Source organism: Rhinoderma darwinii, chromosome 11 (assembly GCF_050947455.1).
Source record: "Rhinoderma darwinii isolate aRhiDar2 chromosome 11, aRhiDar2.hap1, whole genome shotgun sequence".
Lineage (NCBI taxonomy): Eukaryota > Metazoa > Chordata > Amphibia > Anura > Rhinodermatidae > Rhinoderma > Rhinoderma darwinii.
The window spans coordinates 76,494,444-76,518,421 of NC_134697.1; the positions used below are offsets into that span (position 1 = coordinate 76,494,444).

A 23,978-nucleotide genomic window follows, 5' to 3' on the forward strand; every position below is an offset into this window, starting at 1 on the left:
AACCCCAGTGGCGGTTATGGGGGTTAGTGTTAGCCTTTTCACCGGCTAACATTAATTCCCCACTTTAGTAATGGACACTGTCAATAAGGCGATAGAGATAAAGTTTAAAAAAATACAAGGGCATAGAAAACCCCCACACAACCCTCATTATTGAGAATAAAACAAAAGCTGTCTTCGAAGTAGTCCTTGAATACGAACTAGTCCAACAACCGAACCAGTAAAAAAAAACAAACACAAAAAAAATTTGTATCACATAAAAATGCAAAACAATTATTATCTTACTTTTCCTAGGTCCAGCGCTGGAGCCGCAATGTCAGCGCCCTATATCTAAGCCTATCATGTGTGATACTGTCTGCTGAGCCACTGTATCTAATACAATCATGTGTGATAAAGTCTGCTGAGCCACTGTATCTAATCCTATCCATAGCTATAGGGTCGTAGTGCTATAGATATGTGGTCTCCTATATTATATATATATATATAGATATACACACACACATTTTTTGGGGAGTGACATATGTATGGGGGCTATTGCCCCTTACGTTGTAAGACCTTAGTGACGCCCCTGGCTGCATCGTTGGGTCACTTAGGAGGCCCAACGATGCAGCTGAAAGCTGCGGGCCAATGGCAATTAGAAGGAGTTAGGGGGCGGGCCCAAGAAGTACTTTTGCACCAGGGCCCATGAGCCTTTATCTACACCCCTGAGTATATAGCTTCTCAAGCAATTTGGTCCATGCTAGCAGATCTCAGGAACCACAGCTACAGGAGCTGCTATATTTGTTTACATCCAGCCTGTATATGGATAAGTAATGCATACGTAGTCTGTCCATCTAAACAAACAGAGCAATCCCTGTTGTCATGGTACTCAGGGACCAAATTACTGCCTAACATACATTAGTAGTTGTGAAGGTATCCTGTTATTTATTCTATTTCAGAAACTCAAGTTATGATTCTAGAAAACTTCTTACAACACCGAAAAAATTGCTGAACTGCCAGATAAATAGATATGGACACGTATATTGTGATTACACCTACAACATTGGTAGTAGTGTCTCACAACTGAATGATACATTTTCAAATTGCCTCCAAGTTAATGAGACTGTCTACACAGTGGTCTAGTATATTGTCTATATTACTGGAAGGAGTTGATGCTATAAAACATTTTCCAAAACTACCTCAATGGAACATATATGTTAAGTATTACATACATAATTCTTACCTTATAGTAAGACTTAGGCCTCATGCACATGAACGTAGCTGTGATTACGGCACAGATGGGCCATGGAGTGTCATCCGTGGACCTTCCGCAATAACGGACCGTGCACACACAAAATGTGCATTGAATTCAAGGAGCCCGGACCACAATTGCTTTCCGTAAAATGACATGCCCTTTTTTTTTTTGCGGTCCGGGCTCCGGGCAATGCATGGACCGTGGAGACCATGGTCGTGTGCATTGACCCATAGGATATAATGTGCCCTTTATGATTCGCAATTGTGGCTCTGCAATTGCGTATGGTATGCGGAAGCAAATGCACAGTCGTGTGCATGAGGCCTTAGACTATAACCCATAAGCTTGGGTCACAGTCTAAGTTTTTACCACTTTTATCCGGCTTTTGACACTTTGAACAAAAGTGTCTCTGTTTATTGGAATTTTGTTCAAGATGATTTTCCTCATTGCTCTATCCACTTCAGGGTGGAATACTTCTCTGCAAGCGCTGACATTAACTGTAGAGAGTGCGTCTTATCTCTAGTCTCCACCAAACACGTTACCTGTACAATAAAAAACAAAGCACATATGTGTTACAGAAGCTACATTTTTACCTGCGGAAAAACAGTTGCAGAAATGTTCTTTACAGCAGCCACCAGGACATAAACTTCAGAAAACAACCTATTGGCGTCTATGGGAAGGTGTTGTGGGCATGCTCTGTGACATATGCAGAGGCAACTGTGTAAGGACAGGGAACTGAGCTGTTCCCATCACATACTGTCAATGGTGTGATCCTGTGATATATGCCTCCAACCCTCTGATGATAATCAGATGACTGCTGAAAATTTGATAATTAAATAATTTCTGAAAATATATTCCTTTTACAATGAACGGCATGCCAATTTAAACTATGGAACTGCTTAAATGCTATAGATAACTTTGCACTAAAAAATTATTATTACTGTTCATTTGCTTCCTAAATGCAAAATTAAAGAGTATTCAGGTCAACTTTAGGTAGAATGAGCCATCATGTGTGTGTGTACATAGAATAATAACTATCTCTAGCCATTATATGACGTCTATTCTGCATTTACCACCATATTTCCTCTATGCAGTCTCCATCTCTAAGTAAATTTTTACTGCGTTCAGCTCCAGAAAGGGCATAAACTATCTGCTTTGATGTCTACCACACACAGCACACAGAGAGAAGAGGAGATCCTGCTCCCCTATCTCTGTAGCACACCCACAGAAGCAACAGTAACATGGAAGATATTATACAGAAGTACTGAGCAGTGTAAGGGTATGTTCACACGGCCTATTTTCGTCCGTTTTTTGGGCCGTAAACACCCGAAAAATCGGAAGCAGAGTGCCTCCAAACATCTGCCCATTCATTGAAATGGGAAAAACGGCATTCTGTTCCGACGGGCCGTTTTTTTAAGCGCCCATTTTAAAAAACGTTTTTGGAGCCGTTTTTCATAGACTCTATTGAAAAAAGCTCAAAATACGGCCGTAAAAATATAGAGCTGTTTTCAAGAGAAAACAGCTTTGAGTTTCAGACGTTTTTGACTCAGCGTGTGAACATACGCTAACTGTGAATCCAGAATCGGAGTGAGACAGCAGAAGCCACCACAATGTCTGTGTGTGTCTCTCTCTCACTCTGCAGTTGCTCCTTCCCCTTTACATCGAATTCCATGGGCAGCAACTGTAACCTGTTCTCTCAGTGTTCAATTACTGTGTACAGATTTTATCAGTGAATGGAGCAAATGAGTGATTAGTATAGGAGGTAGGGAGAGGAGAAGAGTCTGTTAAAGGGAATGTGTCGCTAGAAATTATTTTTTTTTTTTTCTAGTTAAACAGTTAGTGTATAAATGATTAAACAATGTTCACATTTTTTTAATTTTTTCACGTGTCAGGAAATATTATAAATTAGATTCTAATTTATAACATTTCCCAGTGCTGGTCACTAGATGGAGAAATTCCCAAAATTGCAGCATTGGCATGTGGTAAAGCAACCACATTGCTTTATACTGCAAAATTTGAGAATACACACTCGCTCTAGTGAGCTCACAGAATCCCCCCTCCTTTATCCTGGCTAGTGCCACAAGTCCGGAAGCCGCGACCGAAAGTAGTAATCTTACTGTCCGGCCGCGGCTTCCGGTCCACAAGAAAATGGCGCCGGACGTCGCTTGTCCGAAGACCTTCAATTTGGACTGTGTGGGAGCGGCGCATGCGCCGTTCCCACACAGACGGCGTACAGCATAGTGAATGGAACGGGTCCCGTTCGCATTCACTATGGGGCTGTATGTGCCGTATTCCATGTCTGTATGTCTCGTTAATCGACACATACAGAGATGGGAAAAAAATGGCAGCCCCCATAGACAAGAAAAAGTTCAAAAATAAAAAAAAGTAAAACACAAACACACAAATAAATAACATTTTTTTAATAAAACACTAAAAGCAAATTGATAGAAAAAATATTTTTTTTACGACACCCGTCCTTTAAGTGAAGAAAGAGGCATATTACAAAGTTTCTTATCTTCACTTATACTGTTGATTTATCGGAAAAATAAATAAACAATGGTTACTGTTTAAGCAACTTTCTAAATAGTCTTCATTAAATATGTCCTATCATTTTGCTGCTGTATAGTCTGCACCTAGCTGATGTCCTGCAAATTCTGACATAGATACAACAGAACACTGCTCCTGTCTGTATTGGCTTTCTCTGCTCTCCCCCTCCCTTCATTAAGTTTTAGAGATGGCAGTATGGAGGGAGAGGAGGAGGAGTTTGGAGAGAGGGAAGAGCATCCAAGTATTCAGAGAGGGCAGATCATACTAAATTAGAGTGTAGATAGGGAGAAAAGCAAATGGGGAGGGGGTGAACCACACAGACCGTATCTGTGTAAAGAGAGAGGATAGCACCTACGGCAGACAATACAGAAGGGGGAAAATCACATACTTCTCAGCAAGTACTGTATCATATACTTTTCAGTGTTTGTCACCTTAAGGGAGAAGAGATCCCTCATAGGCTGTAGAAGTTGAAATCAGTACAGGAATGGAGCTGGGCTTGCACATAAGAGCTAGAGAAGGCAGCAGCATCCTGGACTCATAAAAAAACTAATTATCCTCTGGATAATTTACTGGGGGTATCGGTTGACATACCCAATACAAATTTCAGTCTAATATATATATATTTTGGGCCATGATTGCGTCAACAGGTTTTGGTGTCGAAACCCGGGAAGATTGATCGTCTCATAGCTGTCACTGGAGGTCAGGCATTGCATCAGTCAATAAAAAACCTTCCGGTACGTAAGAAGATTATTCTTACACATACCTTTTTCACTCATGCCTTGCTGGGACTGGAATTTAGCTGTCATTACGTCACAATCTCATGGACGCAGTAAGTTATCCAGAAGTATAAGTTATGTGGAAAACTTTTTATGTGATTAATGACTGCAGATGCATACGTTATCTTGAGCTGTTGTTGAACACGTGTAAATCTTGAGGTTCATGGAATGAGAGAATGTATTTTGCCGGCATTGAAACCGTTAAAGAGATTCTGTCACCAGATTATCAAATCCCTATCTCCTATTGCATGTGATCGGCGCTGTAATGTAGATAACAGTAACATTTTTTTTTTTTTAAACGATAATTTTTGGCCAAGTTATGAGCAATTTTATATTTATGCAAATGAGCCTTTCTAATGGACAACTGGGAGTGTGTTTTCTCTTATTTCCAACTGGGCGTGTATTGTGTTTGTAACATCTGGGCGTGTTTACTTGTTTTACTAGATGGGCGTTGTGAATAGAAGTGTTTGTAAGCATCATATGTCAGCATCAAACACTTCTATTCACAAATTATTGTTTTTTTTAAAAAAACACGTTACGATTATCTACATTGCAGCGCCGATCACATGCAATAGGAGATAGGGATTTGATAATCCGGTGACAGAGCCTCTTTAAGATGCTTGTTAGAACAGAAGTTGTGAGGGGTGAGTGAATAACCCCCCTCTGGAATGCAGTGACATAGTGGACTGTTGAGAGGAAACTTTTAGGAAAATTTTAGAGCAGAAAATTCTGTAAAGTATATATGAAAAGAAGAAAAATCAGTTTGTATGTATTACTTTCAGTATACTGCTCAATGTGAATGTATAACATAAGGATATCATTGTTAATGTTTTTCTTCAATTGAATTACCTGATTAAGATCAATTAATGATTATGTGGTAAAAAGATTGTTCTCCACAGGAAGTGTCCAACTGGGTGCAGAAGGCAAGAAAACAAGATTTTAATAGAATGTGAACGGATAAAGGAAGCTAAACCGGTAGCACCCAAGGCATTCTTGATGGCACTTGCATTGATGGTATGCGGCCTCACGTATGCCTCCAAGACTGCAAGGATCAATTTGGTAAGATCTAATTGGTATGTCCCAGGTTTTACAGCTGTTGCTGGTAAATTCTGTTAGAGCTGTTTGATTTGCCTACAGAACAGTCCAGGCAGAACGGTGCCAACCTTATCATTATACCTGCCTCCCACGAAGAGACCGTGAGAGGCCTTTCCACGTAATACAAGTTGTTTTCAGCTTCCTAAGATATTAGGAATATGTTAGGAGTGTTAATTTGAATCTCAGAGTAGGTAAGAGAAAAATCGGTTTGAGACACTTGTCAGATAAAACGTATTGTGTCTGTGTATATTTCTGTTGGTAGGAGCTGTTAGGGTATGTTCACACGAGGGCGTCCGTAACGGCTGAAATTACGGGGATGTTTCAGCCTGAAAACATCCCCGTAATTTCAGCCATAACGGCATGTGCAGGCGCTTGAACGCCGCGTCAATTACGGACGTAATTGGCGCGCTATTCATTGGAGTCAATGAGTAACGGCTCCAATTACGGCCAAAGAAGTGACAGGTCACTTCTTTGATGCGGGCGTCTATTTACGCGCCGTCATTTGACAGCGGCGCGTAAATATACGCCTCGTGTGAACAGACAAACGTCTGCCCATTGCTTTCAATGGGCAGATGTTTGTCAGCGCTATTGAGGCGCTATTTTCGGACGTAATTCGGGCCAAAAACGCCCGAATTACATCCGTAATTAGTGCGTGTGAACATACCCTTACAGGTAATCAGCTCAGAACAAGGTACAAATCCCACTGTAAAGTGTAACACCAAGTGCAAAATAAAATGAACTCAGTAGCTACACATTTTCTAGGTGCCCTGTCCAGCGGGACAGATAGTTTTTCTTATATAAAGGTGTTTGTTTCATTTAATTTAAGTGCCTGTTATGGTATGTACTTAGAATAGCTTTTATAGAGTATGTAAATGTTGTTATCACCAGATAAACATTTATTTTAACAATTGATAAAGCTTGAATCCCCAGCAAGTGCCAATAAATTTAAATCAAAGACTTTAATAGGATTAATTCCATCTCTGAGATGCACAGCCTGAGCCTGAATACAACGTACTTGTCATGAACTGAAGGCAGTGTCACAATTCTAAGCAACCGTGCAGACAAGCAAATTGCCTTAGGAAGAGGATTTCGGTGCGGAGGGTTTGTGGCAGTCATAATAAAAGTACACTAATCCGTCTATGAGGGAACTCACCCCAGGCTCACCTCATGATGTGCTGTGTACAGAATTATAATGTATGTAGAGTTGTGAGGTAGAGGTCACTAGTTATCACTCATAAGTATGAAGTATATGGCAGCAATGCGAGTCCTGAGGTTATGTTACCTGGGTATCTTAGGTTTGAGAAAGATGCTGCCCATGACCTGTTATATCTGCAGTGGTAAAAGTCCCATTAGGACAGTAAGTGACAGTGCAACACAATTGTGACCAATACAAGTGCAGTGTAGTAGGTTTAGCACTAAAGAATGCTTAGAATATTGAGAAATTAGCTGACAGATTTGACAATGTTACACATTATGGGATTGATGTTTTGAATACTGCCCAAGGGGACATGTGTATGTGCCAAGTAGTTGGCCCAGCATGTTGCCATTTTATAGACCTTTTTGGCATTATGCAGGTCAAGAATGACAGAGCAAGTTGAGAAAATAAAAGGAAAGTTAACCAGTTCAGGACCGGGCTATTTTGAGCCTTCAGGACCAGACACCGTTTAGCCCTTTTTAGCACGTGTTAGTTAAATGGCTATAACTTTTTTATTTGTTGGGCTAACGACGTGATTTTTGCGATGTTTTTTTCCATAGACAATGCAGGTTTCTTTTTTTATAGTTTTTATACACATCCTTTTTGCTATTTTAGAATTTTTATTCTTAAAGTCTGAAAGTAATAGCTGAAAAGTAAAAAAAGATTATTTTTTTACTATTTTTTTGTAATAACATAGTTTTTCCCCAAAATGGACCTTTTATTTGTGATCGTCATTGTCTACCGTAAATTTTAATATATTGCATGTCTATATTAGAGTAATTGGATCAGCGCTAGCGTTACAACAATGATTGGAGGGGGGAAAAAACATTTTGGGGTGGGTATTATATGTGTATTTATTATAAAAAAAATTTGCACCTTACTTTTTACTTTTATTTTTTTATTACTATGGTCTGTCCCTCAAAGGTCAAAAAAGACCCTTGGGGAACTTTATATATTTTTTTTCTTTCTTTTACACCATGCTTTTCCACTGTAACTGGGGCTGCACAGCAGCCCCAGTTACAGGGGAAAACAGCCCTCTCATAGTGACGATTGTCACTAATAGGGCTGTGCTGGGTCTAGTAAGTCTGTCACCAACGGCACCCGGCGATCATGTGACCAGTCACATGAACACCGGGAGCAATAGAGACAGCGGCGCGGCAGATGCCTCTATTCCTATACACAGCGTTCATTGAGCGCTGTGTACAAGTGATCAGAGAAGACAGAAGCAGCGAAAGCTGCTTCTATCCTCTCCTCAGGTTCCCCGGCAGTCACTGACAGACAGAGACCCGAAATTCAGCTGCCCTATTGCTCGGGCAGCAAGTTAAAACCCGAGCCGTAAAAAGTATATGGCGCGGGTTTTAAGGACCCTGACCGCTGGCCGTAAAAACACAGCCAGCGGTCGGGAACCAGTTAACTTCAAAGATAATTGGAGCCAGGAGTGGCCAGATTGTTTGTCATGGCTAGACCCTTCTAACTGGTTTGAGGGTGTTGGGGAATGGATAATGGGTAGCAAAGGCTAAAATAATTACCCACCATCCTAGATCCTTGAATCAAGTGTACCCCATGAGTGAAGCAAGTATGGGGAGAAATGACCCCAGGGGATGAGGTGAAAAGGTTAGGTAAGTCCTAAAGGGGGAACCTCTTAAGTACCTGGCTTGCATACGAAATGTCCTCAAATAAACAAAATGAGGGAAATGTGAAAGTAATTAGAATATGTTTACATGATTACATTTTGCGTGGACTCCATCTTGGATTCCAGATATCCAAAATGGATGCCACCATACATCTTCTGGCCTGAAGAATTCATTTTGAGATTAATAAGTCATGTTGCTTTAAAGCTAATATATCTCTGTCAGCATAGTCTGAATAATTCTATGTTTTTTTGTTCTTGAGCTAGATGTTTATATTTAGTCCCTCTTTCTATGGAGAATATAGATAAATATTTACGCATTTTTGTGTGATAGGGAGTCTCTCATCCTTGAGAGTCGAGAGAAGGACAATGTTTACTAGAAGGGAAGGGGTCAGTCTGACTTTTAGCACCTATGACGTGGTATATTGTGGGAACTCATGGGTTTACATTTAAAAACGTCTTCTAAGCCTATGATTGGTTCAGGATAAAACTTATTGTCATTGTATGCTATTGGCTAAATCAAATCCAAATTAACGTCACATTGCAAACATTGTAAACGATTGGCTGGAATCATGCTGCTCCTACTTTGAAAGATATTATTGTAATTGTTTTATGAATAAATGTCAGAGAAGGATTTTGAGAATACAAGTAATGTGTCTGTTTGTTCTCTCCGATATATCGATAATCTATTATTTGAAACTGGATAAATCACTGGGGGTATCGGTTGACATACCCAATACAGGCTCTATGCAGACTTGTGTACCAATAAACCCGATGTAGTTTGATCTTGCAGTTAGTAACTAAATAAAAGGTCTATAGATCTTTTTTTTTATCAACACCCTAGGGGTTGCCATTCATCTCCTAAGCTATATCAATCTCTTGTGGGATCATATAAAATTAACCCCCTAACTACATCCGATGTACTATTATGTCGCTGTCATTAAGGACTTAACGCAATCCAATGTATAGGTACATTGGAGCGTTAAGCGGTCACCGTGTCTAAGACACGGTGACCGATTAAAGATGGCTGCTGTCCCTGATCCCCGAGATGACCCCTTGATGACCCCACATATGACCGCCTATTCAAAATCAGGCCAGTCATTAATAATTTCTACACCAAATTTCAAGAAGCTTACACCGCCAAAAAAACATTGCAATAGACGAGTCACTTGTACATTTTAAGGGGAGGCTAAAATTCTGCCAATACCTGCCCAGTAAGAGGGTAAGGTATGGGATAAAAATGTAAAAACTGTGCGAGAGTAGCTCCCCCTTCCTTTTTTCCCATCCCTTGGTTGAACTTTATGGACATATGTATTTTTTCAACCGTACTAACTATATAACTATGCAGCTCAGGATACACCTACAGGTTTCGTGTTTATTAAGGGAAGGATTCCAGGATTGAACCCCCAGAATGTCCCCCCATCCTGGGAGTTAGTGGGAAGACAGTGTGGGATTTAATACACCCACTGCTAGGCCAGGGTTACCACCTTTACGTGTATAACTTTTACATCAGCATCCCACTATTTAACTGCCTCTCCACGATATACTGCAGCATGCGGCACCGTGTGCAAAAACCAGAGAGGCCTTCCTAAAACACTGTGTCACGTTGGGTTCGTGGACCCACTGGACCGTACTGCCTTGACGGTATGGCAGCTGGCCAACAGGGCGCAGGTTACAGTCTATAGTTCATATAGGGTACCTGTGGCAGCTCGGACAGTAGCAAGACAGGCTCGGCTGGGACTAGGCAGCAGATAGACGTCAGGCGTGGAGTAGCTGGACAGGCGTGGAATACAGCACAGCATGACTACAGCACAGCACGACTACAGCACAGCACGACTACAGCACAGCACGGCACTTGACCAGGATAGCACGGGATACAGGATACAGGTACGGGGAACACTGGGAACTGGAAAACACTAGGAGACCATTTGCATAGACAAACTAGGATACGACAAACAACGCTCAGGCATGGGAGCAAGGGGCTGGGCCCTTCTTTATAGCCCAGGGTGCTCTGTGAGCAATGAGCTCAATCTCCCACCTGCTTGCGCTTTGACTTCTTAAGTCTGGACTGAGCTTTCGAGCGCACCCTGGTGGTCACTGTGGAACAGGACGGCCATATGTGCAGACATCTCTGGAGAGAAGTGCATCAACTGGATGGAAGTAGTTCGTGGTCAGTTACACACTGATTGGCTAACGTGTCAGAAGGGGGGAGAGCAGGGCAGTATGCAGCAAGAACTTGTTGTTCGTCAAGTATAAGGACAAGAGGGATGTCCTTCTCTTGACCACAATACACGGTGACGGCAGCACCCCTGTCTCTGTACAAGGTAGCAATACAATTACCCCTAAGCCAGATTGCATTGTGTGCTGTAATAAGTACATGGGAGGGGTTGATCTCTCAGATCAAGTGCTGAAGTCATATAGTGTCATCTGAAAAACAAGGGTGTAGTACAAAAAGGTGGCTGTGCACATGGTACAGATGGTATTGTATAACGCTTACGTGGTATTCCAATGTGCAGGCCGGACAGGGTCATTCCTTAATTTTCAAGAGGTGGCACTTGTATCAAGGCACTTGTTTCAAGGCACTTGTATTTGAAAACCAGGAAGGGGAGTGCACAAGCACATCTGCTGAAAGCGAGGGGGCCCGTATTGTACCAGGGAAACACGTTTCCAGCATTGTTCCCAAAGTTTCCAAGAAGGGAAGGTCAGTTCCAAGATAATTCCAGACACCAATTATGAGTGCGACACCTGCCCTGAAAAACCTTGCCTGTGCATAAAGGATTGCTTCAAGGCTTACCACACATCTATGGATTATTAATTTTATTATTTATGTATCCTTTTATTATACAGGGTGGGCCATTTATATGGATACACCTAAATAAAATGGGAATGGTTGGTGATATTCACTTCCTGTTTGTGGCACATTAGCATATGGGAGGGGGGAAACTTTTCAAGCTGGGTGTTGATCATGGCGGCCATTTTGAAGTCGGCCATTTTGTATCCAATTTTAGTTTTTTCAATGGTAAGAGGGTCATGTGACACATCAAACTTATCGAGAATTTCACAAGAAAAACAATGGTGTGCTTGGTTTTAACATTACTTTATTCTTTCATGAGTTATTTACAAGTTTCTGACCACTTATAAAATGTGTTCAAAGTGCTGCCCATTGTGTGGGATTGTCAATGCAACCCTCTTCTCCCACTCGTCACACACTGATAGCAACACCGCAGAAGAAATGCCTCCCGATCTGACCCCCTTAGACTCTTATCTTTGGGGTCATCTGAAGGCAATTGTCTATGCTGTGAAGATACGAGATGTGCAGCAACTGAAACTACGGATACTGGAAGCCTGTGCTAGCATTTCTTCTGCGGTGTTGCTATCAGTGTGTGAAGAGTGGGAGAAGAGGGCTGCATTGACAATCCAACACAATGGGCAGCACTTTGAACACATTTTATAAGTGGTCAGAAACTTGTAAATAACTCATGAAAGAATCAAGTAGCGTTAAAACCAAGCACACCATTGTTTTTCTTGTGAAATTCTCGATAAGTTTGATGTGTCACATGACCCTCTTCCCATTGAAAAAACTAAAGTTGGATACAAAATGGCCGACTTCAAAATGGCCGCCATGGTCAACACCCAGCTTGAAAAGTTTCCCCCCTCCCATATACTAATACTAATGTGCCACAAACAGGAAGTTAATATCACCAACCGTTCCCATTTTATTTAGGTGTATCCATATAAATGGCCCACCCTGTACTCTGATTTGCTTTTCACAGTTTACATATGCCCCCAGATAAAGTAGGTGTCAAAATGCTCACTTTACCCCTAGATAAGTTTCTTGAGGCTTATAGGTTCCAAAATAGGGTCACTTTTGTGGTGTTTCCACTGTTTTGGTCTCTCAGGGGCTTTGCAAATGCAACATGGTGCCGCAAGCCAATCCAGCAAAATCTGAATGTCAAATAGCACTCCTTACATTCTAGGCTCTGCCGTGTGTCCAAACAGCAGTTTATTACCATTTATGGGGTATTGCCGTGTTCAGGAGAAATTGCTTTAAAAATGTTGGCCTGCTTTTTCTCCTTTATTAATTGTGAAAATGAAAAAATCTGAGCTAAAACTATATTTTATTTAAAAAAAATTTCATTGGATTTTCGTTTTCACGGCCTACTTCCAATAATTTCGGTAAAAAAAACTGTAGGGTCAAAATGCTCACTATGCCTCTAAATAATTTCCTTGAGTGGTTTAGTTTCCAAAGTGGGGTCACTTGTGTTTTTTTTTTACTGTTTTGTCCCCTCAGGGGCTTTGCAAATGCGACATGGCCTCCGCAAACTATTACAGCTAAATTTAAGCTCCAAAAGTCAAATGGCGCTCCTTCCCCTCTGAGCCTTGCCGTGTGTCTAAACAGCCATTTATGACCACATATGGGATATTGTTGTACTCGGGAGAAACTGCTCTACAAATGTTTTAGTGCTTTTTTTTCTTTAGTTCTTGTGGAAATGAAAAAACATTAGCTATACCTACATTTTATTGAATAAAATGTCGATATTAATTTCACGGCCTACTTCCAATAATTTCAGCAAAAAACCTGTGGCATATGCTCACTATGCCTCTAAGTAATTTCCTTGAGGGGTATAATTTCCAAAATGGGGTCACTTGTGGGGTGTTTCCAAATGCAAATGCGACATGGCCTCTGCAAACTATTCCAGATAAATTTCAGCTACAAAAGTCAAATGGAGCTCCACATATAGGGTATTGCCTTACTTGGGAGAAATTGCTTTACAATTGTTGGGGTGCCTTCTTTTCTTTAGACCTTGTAAAAAATGAAAATTTCTACGTTTTATTGGAAAAAAAAAATTAGATTTTCATTTTTACAACCTAATTCCAATAAATTCAGCAAAAAAACTGTTTGGTTAAAAAATACTCACTATACCCCTCTATAAATTCCTTGAGGGATGCAGTTTGCCAAGTGTTGTCTTTTTGGGTGTGTTTCCACTGTTTTGGCACCACAATACTTTTTCAAACCTGACAAGGTGGCTAAAATATATTCTAATGAAAAGGAGGCCCCAAAATCTATTAGGTGCTTTGCTTCAGAGGCCTCTGCTTCAGTCCATTACCACACTAGGGCCACATGTGGGATATTTTTAAAAACTGTAAACTCTGGGCAATAAATATTGAGTTGTGTTTACATTTGTAAAAGGTTTAAAAAAAACTCTCAATGCGGTTTTGAATAGTTTGAGGGGTGCAGTTTTCAATATGGGGTGATTTTTGGGGGGATTCTAAAATATAAAAAAAATGGAAAAATTGCTGCTAAAGTTCTAAGCCTTATAACGTCCTAGAAAAATAATATAATGTTAAAAAAAACTATACAAACATAAAAGACATATGGTAAATGTCAACTAGTAAGTATTTTGTGTGGTATTACTATCTGTCTTAGGCTGGATTCACACGAACGTGTATTGCGTCCGTGCGTGCCGCGTATCATATGATGCTGCCTCACGGAGCAGGTAAGTGGCTTTTGTGCAAAAACGCCACGCACGTCTGAATCAGCCCTAACAAGCAGAAATATTTACATTTAGAAAAATTCTAATTGTTACATATTGTCTCAAAATGTTGGTGTTTTTCCACAAATAAACACTGAATGAATCAACCAAATTTTACCACTAACTTAAAGTACAATGTGTCACAAGAAAACAATCTCAGAATCGCTTGAAAAAATAAAAGCATAACAAAATTATTACTACATAAAGAGACACGTCAGATTTGCAAAAAATGGCCTGGTCCATTAGGCAAATACAGACAGTGTCCTAAGGGGTTAAACACAATTATACTTTTATGTTTATGTTCTGTGTTCCAATACTTTATTACACACATCGTATTTCTCAGAGAGAAAATATTTTTTCCTGCTATAGAAATAAACATAAAAAGCAGATGTTGCTCTCTATGTCCTTTACTCAGCTCACACTGGAAGCAACAGAAATGCCACAGAGTATTGCATAACAGGAATTTCGTTCCATTCTGTTATTTTCTATAAAAGTCAGTAACAACTATTTTTTTTTTATGGGCGATGAGGCGATGAGGCAATTCAGCGGTTAAATTTTTTTTTTTTACGGTGTTCACCGGGCGGGTTAAATAATTTTATATTGTAATAGTTCAGACTTTTACAGACTCAATACCAATTATGTTTTTTTTTTACATTACTTTTGGGGAAAAATGGGAAAAGGGTATTTTTTTTAACTTTTAACCCCTTCAGGACTGAGCCTGTTTTGGCCTTCAGGACGAAGCCGATTTTTAAAATCTGACATGTGTCACTTTATGTGGTAATAACTCCGGAATGCTTTTACCTATCCAAGCGATTCTGAGATTGTTTTCTCGTGACACATTGGACTTTATGTTACTGGCAAAATTTGCCCGATAGATTCAGTATTTAATTGTGAAAAACACCAAAATTTAGCGAAAAATTGCAAAAATTAGCATTTTTCTAAATTTAAATGTATCTGCTTGTAAAACCGATAGTAATACCACACAAAATAGTTACTAGTTACCATCCCCCACATGTCTACTTTAGTTTGGCATCGTTTTTTGAAAATTATTTTATTTTTCTAGGACGTTACAAGGCTTAGAACTTTAGCAGCGATTTCTCATATTTTCAAGAAAATTTCAAAAGGCGATTTTTACAGGGGCCAGTTCAGTTCTGAAGTGGCTTTGAGAGTCTTATATATTAGAAAGTCCCCATAAATCACCCCATTTTGAAAACTGCACCCCTTAAAGTATTCAAAACAGCATTCAGAAAGTGTATTAACCCTTTAGGCGTTTCACAGGAATTAAAGCAAAGTAGAGGTGAAAGTTACAAATTTAATTTTTTTTATACAAAATTCATTTGTAATACATTTTTTTCTATACCAGAGAAGGTTTTTCCCAAAAAATGTAACTTATTATTTATTGCCCAGATTCTGCAGTTTTTAGAAATACCCCACATGTGGCCCTAGTTCGGTCATGGACTGAAACACAGGCCTCAGAAGCAAAGGAGCACCTAGTGGATTTTGGGGCCTTCTTTTTTTAGCATATATTTTAGGTACCATGTCAGGTTTGAAGAGGTCTTGTGGGGCCAAAACAATAAAGACCCCCAAAAGTGACCTCATTTTGGAAACTACACCCCTCAGGGAATTTATCTAGGGGTATAGTTAGCATTTTGAACCCACAGTTTTTTTGCTAAATTTATTTGAATTAGTTTGTGAAGATGAAAATCTACTTTTTTCTGAAAAAGCGTAGAAATTTTTAATTTTTTCAAGGTATAAAAGAGAAAAAACACACCAACATATGTGAAGCAATTTCTCCTGATTACGGCAATACCCCATATGTGGTAATAAACTGCTGTTTGGACCCACAGCAGGACTCAGAAGGGAAGGAGCGCCATTTGTATTTTGAAATTCTGATTTTGCTGGAATGGTTTTCAGTGCCATGTCGCGTTTGAAATGCACTGGAGGGAACAAAATAGTGGAAACCCCCGGAAAGTGACCCCATTTTGGAAACTACACCCCTCAAGGAATTTTTCTAGGGGTAAAGTTAGCATTTTGACTCCACGGTTGTTTTGCTGAATTCATTGTAATTATTCTGTAAAGGTAAAAATCGACTTTTTTTCTGAAAAAAGGTAGCCATTTTTAATTTTTACAAGGAATAAAGGAGAAAAAGCACCCCAACATTTGTAAAACAATTTCTCCCGATTACGGAAATATGCCATATGTAGTAATAAACTGCTGTTTGGACCCACAGCAAGGCTTAGAAGGGAAGGAGCGCTATTTGGCTTTTGGAGCTCAAATTTAGCTGAAACGGTTTTTGGGTGCCATGTCGCATTTGCAAAGCCCCTGAGAGGCCAAAACAGGGGAAACCCCCCAAAAGTGGAAATTACACCACTTAAAGAATCTATCTAGGGATATAGTGGGCATTTAGACCCCACAAGTCTTTTGCAAGATTTATTAGAATTAGGCCGTGAAAATGAATATCGACATTTCTTCCACTAAAATGTTGCATTTTTTTCAATTTCACAAAGGATAAAGGGGGAAAAAGCTGCCCAACCTTTGTAAAGCAATTTCTCCCGAGTACGGCAATACCCCACGTGTGGGCATAAATGGTTTTTCATTAGAAAGTAATTAACCCTTTCTGGAGTGATCCATTTTTTTCTTTTCCTTCTTAGTTTTTTCCTCCCCGCGTTCCAAGAGCCACAACTTTTTTATTTTTCAGTCAATAGAGCGGTATAAGGGCTTATTTATTGAGGGACGAGCGGTCGTTTTTATTGGTGCAACTTTTTGGTACATACAACTTTTTGAGCACTTTTTATTACATTTTTAGGTAGAGCCAAGGTGACCAAAAAAACAGCGATTTTGCCGTTCTAAATTCTTTATTTTTTACGTGAGACGCTCCATACATCACCCCCCACACTACGACATGCTATGTCATGGTGCGCGCAGGGGTTAATGCGCAGCGCATGGTGCGGAGTGAAAATTACAATTTTCCACTCATATGCCATTTTAGTGCACTATATGTTATGCCCAGTTTGTGCCACTGAAGACAAATAACTCAAAATATTAACCGGGTTCTCCTGGGTATGGCGATGCCATATCTGTGGACGTAAATTGGTGTTTAGGCACGCTGCAGGGCTCAGAAGGGAGGGACGCCATTTGGCTTTTGGGGCACAGAGTTTGCTTGGTAGTTGTTCTGTTTGGGGTTTTACTGTTGTTTCAGTTTATAATGTGGGGGCATATGTAAGCTGTGCGGGGTACATCAGGGTACATGTTATCTGTGCGGGGTACATCAGGGTACATGTTATCTGTGCGGAGTACATCAGGGTACATGTTATCTGTGCGGGGTACATCAGGGCATAATAAGAGGGTATAATAATGCAGTAAATAAATAATAATCCGCAGATATGTGGCCGGTGTCGCACTGATAAATGGTGTCGGATCTTATCCGCTTTTGGACACTCTGCACATTTTGCATCGCCATATTCTGAGAGCCAGAACTGTTTTATTTTTTCTCCACCGGAGCCGTGTGAGGGTTTATTCTTTGCGGGACAATCTGTAGTTTTCATTGGTACCATTTTGGGGTACCAGAATTTTTTTTTATCACGTTTTATTCCATTTTTTGGCAAGCAAGGTGACCAAAAACCATCAATTCTGACAATGTTTTTTATTTGTTTTTTTTTATGGCCTTCACCCTGGGCTATAAATGACCATTATACTTTATTCTGCGGGTCGATACGATTACGGCGATACCAGATGTATATAATTTTGTTATGTTTTGCAGCGTTTGTGCAATAAAATCACTTATTTATAAAATAAATTAATTTTTGTGTCCCCATATTCTTAGAGCCATAACGTTTTTATTTTTCAGTCAAAAAAGCGGTGTAAGGGCTTGTTTTTTGCGGGACGGGATGTAGTTTGTATTGATACCATTTTGGCGTACATGCGACTTTTTGATCACTTTTTATTGTATATTTTGGGAGGGTTGGTAACCAAAAAATTGTGATTCGGGCACTGTTTTTCGTTTATTTTTTTTGCGGTGTTCACCGTGCGGGAAAAATAATATTACAGTTTTATAGTTGGGGTCGTTACGAACGCGGCGATACCAAATATGTGTACTTTTTTTAACGTGTTAATTTTTTTCCTATAATAAAAGTCTTATTATAGGGAAAAAAGCATTCTTTGTTTATGTCACTTCTAACTTTTGATTTTTACACTTTTTCAAAACATTTTTATTATCTTTTTTTAACTTTTTTTACTTGTCCCACTAGGGGACACTTAGACTTGCAGCTCTGATCGCTGCTGGAACACATTACACTACACACGTAGTGTAATGTGTTCTAACTGTCATTGTGACGTAACTGTCACACTGACAGGAAGCAGAGGAGGAACGGCCGGAGGCTGATCCTCCGAGGCTTCCGTACATGGCAACCCGGAGGTCATTGTCTGGCCTCTGGTTGCCATGATAAGGATCGCCAGCCCCCGCAAATACATGTGGGGGGCTGCCGATCCGCTGTAAACCTCTTCGATGTGGTGATCGCAATCGACCACCGCATCGAAGGGGTTAATTGCCGATTTCAGCTGGCGACAGGCCGCTGATCGGCAACGGGGAGAGCAGGACTGACACCCTGCACAGTTAACCGCCGCTGCGGTGCAGCGCCGCGTGGCGGTTAACTTTTAAAGCGCGGACGTAACTGTACGCCCAGGTGCGCGAAGTTACTGCTTATCTGGACGTACAGTTACGCCAAGGTGCGGGAAGGGGTTAATATTTAAATTAAAAAAAACAGTGTTTTTTTTTTTTTTACTTTTTTTTATTAGTCCACCTAGGGGTCTTGAACTGGTGATTGTTAGGGTATGTTCCGAAAAATCGGAAGCAGAACGCCTCCAAACATCTGCTCATTGATTTCAATGGGAAAAACGGAGTTCTATTCCAACAGGGCCGTTTTTTTACGCGGTGATCTTTCAAAACGGCCGCGTAAAAAAACGCCCGCGAAAAAGAAGTGCAGGTCACTTCTTGGGACGTTTTTGGAGCCGTTTTTCATTGACTTTATAGAAAACTGCTCCAAAAATGGGCGGAAGAAATGCTGTGAAAAACGCGAGTGGCTTAAAAAACGTCTGAAAATCAGGAGCTGTTTTCGCTTGAAAACAGCTCCGTATTTTCAGACGTTTTTTTACTAAGCGTGTGAATAGAGATGAGCGAACTTCTGAAAAGTTCGGTTCGGCTGGTTCGCTGAATTTCACGAAAAAGTTCAATTCGGACCGAACCTGTAATTTCCGTGCGCCGAGCAAGGTACTGTCCAGGGTGCTGAAAGACTTAATGGGCTGCACTAACTCTTTCAGCAACGTTGACAGTACATGCTCGGCGCACGGAAAAGACAATTTTAATGTAATAAAAAAAAATTTATACTTACATTCCTCCTGTCCGGCCTCCAGCGATGACGTTTCATCCATTTCGCCGCTGCAGCCAATCACAGGCTGTAGTGGCGGTCACGCACGTCAGGATGACGTCAGAAGGCCGGCCTCCAGAGATGACGCTTCATCCCACGTGACGCCTCTGCAGCCAATCACAGGCTGCAGCGGCCTCTGCCGCCAATCACAGGCTGCACCGGCCTCTGCCGCCAATCACAGGCTGCACCGGCCTCTGCCGCCAATCACAGGCTGCACCGGCCTCTGCCGCCAATCACACGCTTCTCTCCTGAAATACTCTGCTGCGCTGCCTTAAACTCTGTGGACAGGTCAGGATCCTGTTTCTTTTAAATGCTCTTGGGGAACCCGCTCGATCCACTATATAAGGCTGCGCTACAGTGCAGCATTTAAAAGAAACAGGATCCTGACCTGTCCACAGAGTTTAAGGCAGCACAGAGTATTTCAGGAGAGGAGCGTGCAGATTCAGTGCTGCTGTGAACTCTGCTCTTACCATTATGTGGCTCTCAGTCTGTTACCTCTCCTCCACTCCTGTCCTCAATAACACTGTAAAGGATCTGCCAGGCACAGCTTCGGGATTAACTCCCAGAACTAATCAGTCAGCACCTGAGAATACATCCCTGAGACTGACTCCTGCTTCCACCATTCAGGCTGGCAGGCTTAGGAGTGGGAGAGCCTATCGTAACCTGGCCAGACTCAGCTAGCTCCCGCCCTCGGTCTATTTAAGCCTGCACTTCCTGTCCCTCGGTGCTTGTTATTGCTTGTGTTTCTTTCCTTGTGGTTTCCTGGCCAAGCTACAGCTCCTGCTATTTTTGATCCTGCTCCATACAGACCCTGGCTTACCGACTACTCTTCTGCTTTTCGTTTTGTACCTCGCACACTCCTGGCTTGACTCGGCTCGTTCACCACTCTGTTTGCTCACGGTGTTGCCGTGGGCAACGGCCCCTTTTCCTTTCTTGTGTTCCTTTGTATGTTTGTCGTGTTTGTCGTGCACTTACTGAGCGCAGGGACCGCCGCCCAGTTGTACCCCGTCGCCTAGGGCGGGTCGTTGCAAGTAGGCAGGGACAGAGTGGCGGGTAGATTAGGGCTCACTTGTCCGTCTCCCTACCCCCTGCCATTACATAATAACAAGCCCATACCTAGTCTACCCCTGGTCCCTGACACCACTATGGATCCCTGTGAGACCCTGGCTCAGCAAATGCAGGGTCTCTCCCTACAGGTCCAGGCCCTGGCTCAGAGGGTCAACCAGCCTGATGCTACCCTGGTAGTTCCCCTCACCGCACCTCTTGAACCCCATCTCAAGTTGCCCGTCCGGTTCTCAGGGGACCGGAGGGCTTTTCTCTCCTTTCGGGAGAGTTGTAGGCTTTACTTTCGTTTAAAGCCTCATTCCTCAGGTTCTGAGAGCCAGCGGGTGGGTATAATTATGTCCCGGCTCCAGGAAGGGCCCCAAGAGTGGGCCTTCTCCTTGGCTCCTGACGTCCCTGAACTTTCCTCCATTGATTGTTTCTTTTCTGCTCTCGGACTTATTTATGACGAGACTGACAGGACTGCCTTTGCCGAGAGTCAGCTGGTGACCTTAAGTCAGGGTAAGAGACCTGTTGAGGAGTATTGCTCTGACTTTCGGAAGTGGTGCGTAGCTTCTCGGTGGAATGACCCTGCCTTAAGGTGCCAGTTTAGGTTGGGTCTGTCGAATGCCCTGAAAGACCTGCTAGTTAGCTATCCCTCTTCTGACTCCCTAGACCAGGTTATGGCTTTAGCGATACGACTTGACCGACGTCTCAGGGAACGACAACGTGAACGTTTATGTGTTTTCTCCTCCGACTCCCCCATGATGCCTCCCGAAGCTCCGTTGCTTCGTTCCTCCCCGAAAGATTCAGAGATACCTATGCAACTCGGGGCCTCCGTGTCCCCCCAACAACGTAGAGAATTCCGCAGGAAGAATGGTCTCTGCTTATACTGTGGGGACGACAAGCATCAAGTGAACAACTGTCCTAAGCGTAAGATTGCAGCCAGAGAACTTCCACGTCTAAGTGATCATCGGGGAGGTCACTTGGGCGCACAGGTATTTCCCGTAAATATGAAACGTACTAAGATCTTGCTTCCCTTTCAGGTCTCTTTTGGTGGTAGGTCTGCTACCGGCAGTGCCTTCGTGGATTCAGGGTCCTCTACTAATATCATGTCTGTGGAATTTGCTATGTCCCTTGCTATGCCTCTGATTGATTTGCCTAAACCTGTCCCGGTAGTGGGTATCGACTTCACTCCTCTTGCTAATGGTTATTTTACACAGCATACCCCTGTTTTTGAACTCCTTGTTGGCTCCATGCATTTGGAGCAATGCTCTGTACCGTTGATGCAGGGATTATCGTACGATTTGGTTCTAGGTCTTCCCTGGTTGCAGTTGCATAATCCTACGTTTGACTGGAATACTGGGGAGCTAACCAAATGGGGTAATGAATGTTGTACGTCATGTTTTTCTGTTAATTCTATTTCTCCCCCTAAGGAGGCGAATACGCTACCCGAGTTTGTTCAGGACTTCGCTGATGTTTTCTCTAGGGAGGCCTCCGAAGTGTTACCTCCTCATAGAGAATACGATTGCGCTATCGAATTGGTACCAGGAGCTAAGCTTCCTAAGGGTAGGATATTTAATCTTTCTTGTCCCGAACGTGAAGCTATGAGAGTGTATATCCAGGAATCCCTGGCCAAGGGTTACATTCGTCCCTCTTCTTCTCCGGTAGGTGCTGGCTTCTTCTTCGTGGGGAAGAAGGATGGTGGTCTTAGGCCATGCATTGACTACCGTAGCCTGAAAAAGGTCACGGTAAGGAACCAGTATCCCCTTCCTTTGATTCCTGATCTCTTTAATCAGGTTCAGGGGGCCCAATGGTTTTCTAAATTGGATCTACGGGGGCGTATAACCTTATTCGCATCAAAGAGGGGGATGAGTGGAAGACTGCGTTTAACACGCCCGAAGGCCATTTCGAATACCTCGTCATGCCCTTTGGGTTGTGTAATGCCCCTGCGGTCTTCCAGAATTTCATAAATGAGATTTTGAGAAATTACCTGGGGATTTTTCTGGTAGTGTACCTTGATGACATACTGGTGTTTTCCAAGGACTGGTCCTCCCACATTGAGCATGTCAGGAAGGTGCTCCAGGTCCTTCGGGAAAATAAACTGTTTGCCAAAACCGAAAAATGTGTGTTTGGGGTACAGGAGATTCCATTTTTGGGTCAAATCCTCACTCCTCATGAATTTCGCATGGACCCCGCCAAGGTTCAGGCTGTGGCGGAATGGGTCCAACCTGCCTCCCTGAAGGCGTTACAGAGTTTTTTGGGGTTCGCTAATTATTACAGGAGATTTATTGCTAACTTCTCGGTCATCGCTAAGCCCCTTACGGACCTCACTTGCAAAGGTGCTGATCTCCTCCACTGGCCTCCTGAGGCTGTCCAGGCTTTTGAGGTCCTTAAGAAGTGCTTTGTCTCGGCCCCGGTGCTGGTTCAGCCCAACCAAATGGAGCCATTTATCGTGGAAGTTGACGCATCTGAGGTGGGAGTGGGGGCTGTCTTGTCCCAGGGTACCAGGTCCCTCACCCATCTCCGCCCCTGTGCCTACTTCTCCAGGAAGTTTTCGCCAACTGAAAGTAACTATGATATTGGCAACCGCAAACTCTTAGCCATTAAATGGGCATTTGAAGAGTGGCGCCACTTCCTGGAGGGGGCTAGGCACCAGGTAACGGTCCTTACCGACCACAAGAATCTGGTTTTCCTAGAATCTGCCCGGAGGCTAAACCCGAGACAAGCTCGATGGGCGTTATTTTTTACCAGATTCAATTTTTTGGTTACCTATAGGGCTGGCTCTAAAAATATTAAGGCTGATGCACTGTCGCGTAGCTTCATGGCCAGCCCTCCTTCGGAGGAAGATCCTGCTTGTATTTTGCCTCCAGGTATAATCATTTCCTCGATCGATTCTGATTTAGTCTCTGAAATTGCTGCTGATCAAGGTGCAGCTCCCGGGAACCTTCCTGAGAACAAGCTGTTTGTTCCCCTGCAATTCCGGCTAAGGGTACTTAGGGAAAATCATGACTCCGCACTATCTGGCCATCCAGGCACCCTGGGTACCAAACACCTCATTACCAGAAATTATTGGTGGCCTGGGTTGCCTAAAGACGTTAAGGCCTACGTCGCCGCTTGTGAGGTTTGTGCTAGGTCCAAGACTCCCAGGTCCCGACCAGCGGGCTTACTGCGTTCGTTGCCCATTCCCCAGAGACCTTGGACACATATCTCCATGGATTTTATCACCGATTTGCCTCCATCCCAAGGCAAGTCGGTGGTGTGGGTGGTGGTGGACCGCTTCAGTAAGATGTGCCACTTTGTGCCCCTCAAGAAACTACCCAACGCCAAAACGTTGGCTACCTTGTTTGTCAAACACATCCTGCGTCTCCATGGGGTCCCTGTCAATATTGTTTCGGACAGAGGGGTACAATTTGTTTCATTGTTTTGGAAAGCGTTCTGTATGAAGTTGGGGATTGATCTGTCCTTCTCCTCTGCCTTCCATCCTGAAACCAATGGCCAAACGGAGA

The 23,978-nt window shown here is 42.4% G+C and overlaps 1 protein-coding gene across 1 annotated transcript in view; it reads right to left on the reverse strand.

Annotated features, from left to right (window-relative positions):
• Nucleotides 1-1,671: 1,671 nt before the first annotated feature.
• The window catches only part of LOC142663961 (L-threonine ammonia-lyase-like), a 94,654-nt gene continuing 72,347 nt past the window's right edge, over nt 1,672-23,978 (reverse strand). The window contains exon 13 of the mRNA XM_075842814.1: nt 1,672-1,770. Within this exon, the coding sequence (XP_075698929.1) occupies nt 1,672-1,770 (99 nt within the window). The remainder of the gene's footprint in view (nt 1,771-23,978) is intronic.